This window comes from Chaetura pelagica, unplaced genomic scaffold, assembly GCF_000747805.2.
Source record: "Chaetura pelagica isolate M959 unplaced genomic scaffold, ChaPel_1.0 scaffold112, whole genome shotgun sequence".
NCBI classification, from domain to species: domain Eukaryota; kingdom Metazoa; phylum Chordata; class Aves; order Apodiformes; family Apodidae; genus Chaetura; species Chaetura pelagica.
Window position 1 is genome coordinate 2,414,877 of NW_009952798.1, and position 3,172 is coordinate 2,418,048.

The window sequence follows — 3,172 nt, forward strand, 5'->3', positions numbered from 1 at the left end:
TTCCTGCTGGCATGGGAATGGGATGCATCATTAAAACAGTACCAAAAAAATAAAACCTCATATTGTGCTTTGGCTTCTACATAAATAAATAATAGGCTCCTCCAGCCAACTGAAGTATAATATACTATATCACACAGGGGGGGGAAAAAATACTGTTTGCTGCATGTTAGTATCAGAATTTTCTTTTAATAGTCCGACCCAGGGATTAACTAAGAAAAATCTGAAGCCTCTGCCATTAGCAACAGATGATTCTATTCGGGAAAATAAAGCTGCACTTGTAAAGGACCTGGAAAGAAACCTGCATTTCAGAGAGGATGGTAATCATCAAAGTAGTCAGCAGGTAAGAAAATCAAGTTATTCAACCAAATTTCACTTGTGAAGAAGACATGGATTGTGACTTGGGAACAAAAGGTGTTTGTTCCTCTACACTACTTTGCAGAGGGAGCTTTTGTGATTAAGTACTGGTTTGAAATAGCAAACTGGAGCTTTAAATAGGAAACATGAGGGGATGCAGCTGCAGAGGGTTTACTTTGTGACAGAGAAGTATTTTTAATTTCTAATCATCTCTATTAGAGATCAATGGGAATGTAATTTTTTTGCTTTTAGTGGAAGCTCACATTGGATTTAATTTCTTCACTTGACAAGTTGCTCAGCTCATTGCACACAGACACACTCTTACACTGCATATTTTTAGCACAAATTAAGAACTACAGTAATCAAACTGTAAGGAAAGATTTCTGTTTTTACTTTGGTTGATTAAAATGTGGTATTCCATTTTTAGCATTAAACTTATTTTTCCAAATCTCCGAAATTAAATGAACCGACAGGGACTTGTTAGGAACCTAAAAAAAGTTTTGGTAGCTGTTACTGGCACACGTGAAACTTTAGGCCTAGCATTATTAGAGTTTAACAAAATAACAAGCTTTTTATAAAGCTCAAGGAATCAAATATCAGTTCATTCTTAATCAGAATCAATAAATTCACCAGATCTGGGCAATGTCTATGAGATTAAAGACAAAATAAAAAATGAAATCATACTTTGAGGTTGAGATCATTGTAAATCATGTGCACTCACCCTCAAATAACAGTAGGACACACTAAGGACTGCTAGATAGGTGTTCTGTCTGTAGGCAGTTATGCCACTCTCACCTTGGCCACAGAGCCCTCCTGTATCTGTCCTGCCAGCTCAGGCTTAACTCAGCAAATAATGGTTTACCTTGAGCTGTTGTCAACAAGGGACCTCTTCCCAAAGTCTGTTAGCCCTTCTAACAGAGAACGTGCACAGATAAGCACAAAGTCCTGGAGTCTCTGGAGTAAATTATCCTCGGTGGACAACTGGAGCGTAATCCCTGTTTTTTAAATTTTGCTGTTGACCTTTCTTTCTGACAGATCACGCTGCCAAAGCACTTTGAGTAAAACAACTGGCAAGCAGTCTGTTCTGCAGATGAAAGCGTTACAGTTTGTACTTGCTAGGGTAGTAAGACCAATTATTTAGAGAGCTACTGTGAAATACCAATCAGTCTTTTGAGTTAACTGCATGATAACCCCTTTAGAAACAATGATCACTACTGGTGTCAAAGTTATCTGCTGACAGCAAAAGTTATTTATACACTTATTTGCTATTCTGTATGAGACCAAACCAAAATCTTGAGTCCCAAATCCCCAAAACACTGTAAAACTTCAAAGCTGGCACATCCCTACTTGATATGGTAATTAAGAATGAACTTGAAAACAAAGATTTTAGGAATGCTCAACAAAAGTTCTCTCATTTTCCCCTCAGTTCCTACCTTGAGTCACTTCTGATTTTGTTCTTCCACATCTAGGAAAACCACTACTCACACTGACTCCAGCAAATTCCAGTTTTCACTGAATATTTAAAGAGAGGAGAGGATGGACATTATTTTCCGAAATTCCTATTGCTTTGCCATTTATAGATCGATCAACATCATGAAAATAATATGTTGGAGTGCAGATTCACACCCATAGATTTTGTCCTGCATTTTCCTCTTGTAGTTAACAAGAGGTTTAAAAAGGACAACTTTTCATCCTATGTATTGCACTTCTGCATTAAATTGATTATTGTAATGGTTGGGAAGGGCTTCTTAATCACTTTCTCATAAACACAAATGCAACTCTCCTCTATATGAGAGATCACTGCATGATGAATGGAGTACAGCTCCCAGTAACAATCTTAAAATGTTGGCTTCCTTGTATTTTCTACACACTATTTTAAAAATTCCTAACAATGTGTCCTGTAGCATATTTTTATTTAGAGGATTGTACTGTAATGCCATATTTTAATAGCAGTATTTGGTCTCATTTACAATATCTGCAGAGCATGTAGGGATCATCCAGAACAAAAGCTGGTACTACAAGTCTGTGTCTTAAATCACTGGTATTGTCTTGTATTACTATATAAAGTGCAGTAATGAACATGAGTGATTTACATCCTGGTGCTCTATTTATTATCTATCATTGGCTTCCATATTAAAAGTGCTTAACTTACAAGTCAAGATTTTCCTAAGTGTCAGCATTATGCACTCAGCATGATACCTAATAATTCAGATGTACTCCTTCTGTTCATCCAGGGCATCATTCATCACCAACAATAAAGAAATCCAGCATCAGAAGGTAGTTGGTAATTTCGCTGATGTTGCATGAGACAGAACAGATCAGCCTCTGCTCTGCAACTATGATAACCATGCAGTGCTGACAGAAAGACAAATAGGATTTTGCTAAGATTCTAGCTGCAAATTTGATCAAGTAGGTGTAATAACAAGCTGTCATTTTTATCAGAAAAAAACACCATACCTGTCACTTATGCAGAGGGTAGTATGAGTATGCTGTGTTGTCAGGTGAAATTTCATCACAAATCAGTGTTGGGAAAAAAAAAGGAGGTTCAGTTATACCAATGGTCTTCAGTCAGATTTGCTCATTTCCTTCAAACAGAAGATATAGCAAATGATGATTGGCTTTATGCAACTGCAGGAAGAGGTTAGGAGAAATCCCAGGAGACAGGAGACTTAACTCAGTTGCTTCCTTGGCCTGAAGACAGCCACATTCATAACTCTCAACTCCTGTAAAGACAGCCCAACTCCCTGCCACTGGGTACATTTCCTGCTGGTGCTGTCTCACGTTGCACAAAATTACTAGGCATTCTGTATCAGCAGGA

The 3,172-nt window shown here is 37.6% G+C and overlaps 1 protein-coding gene across 2 annotated transcripts in view; it reads left to right on the plus strand.

Annotated features, from left to right (window-relative positions):
• MYPN (myopalladin) overlaps positions 1 to 3,172 on the plus strand; it is a 49,535-nt gene that overhangs the window by 27,406 nt on the left and 18,957 nt on the right. For both annotated transcript variants that reach the window (XM_009994852.1, XM_009994851.1), the window contains exon 11: positions 193 to 340. In XM_009994852.1, the coding sequence (XP_009993154.1) occupies positions 193 to 340 (148 nt within the window). The remainder of the gene's footprint in view (positions 1 to 192; positions 341 to 3,172) is intronic.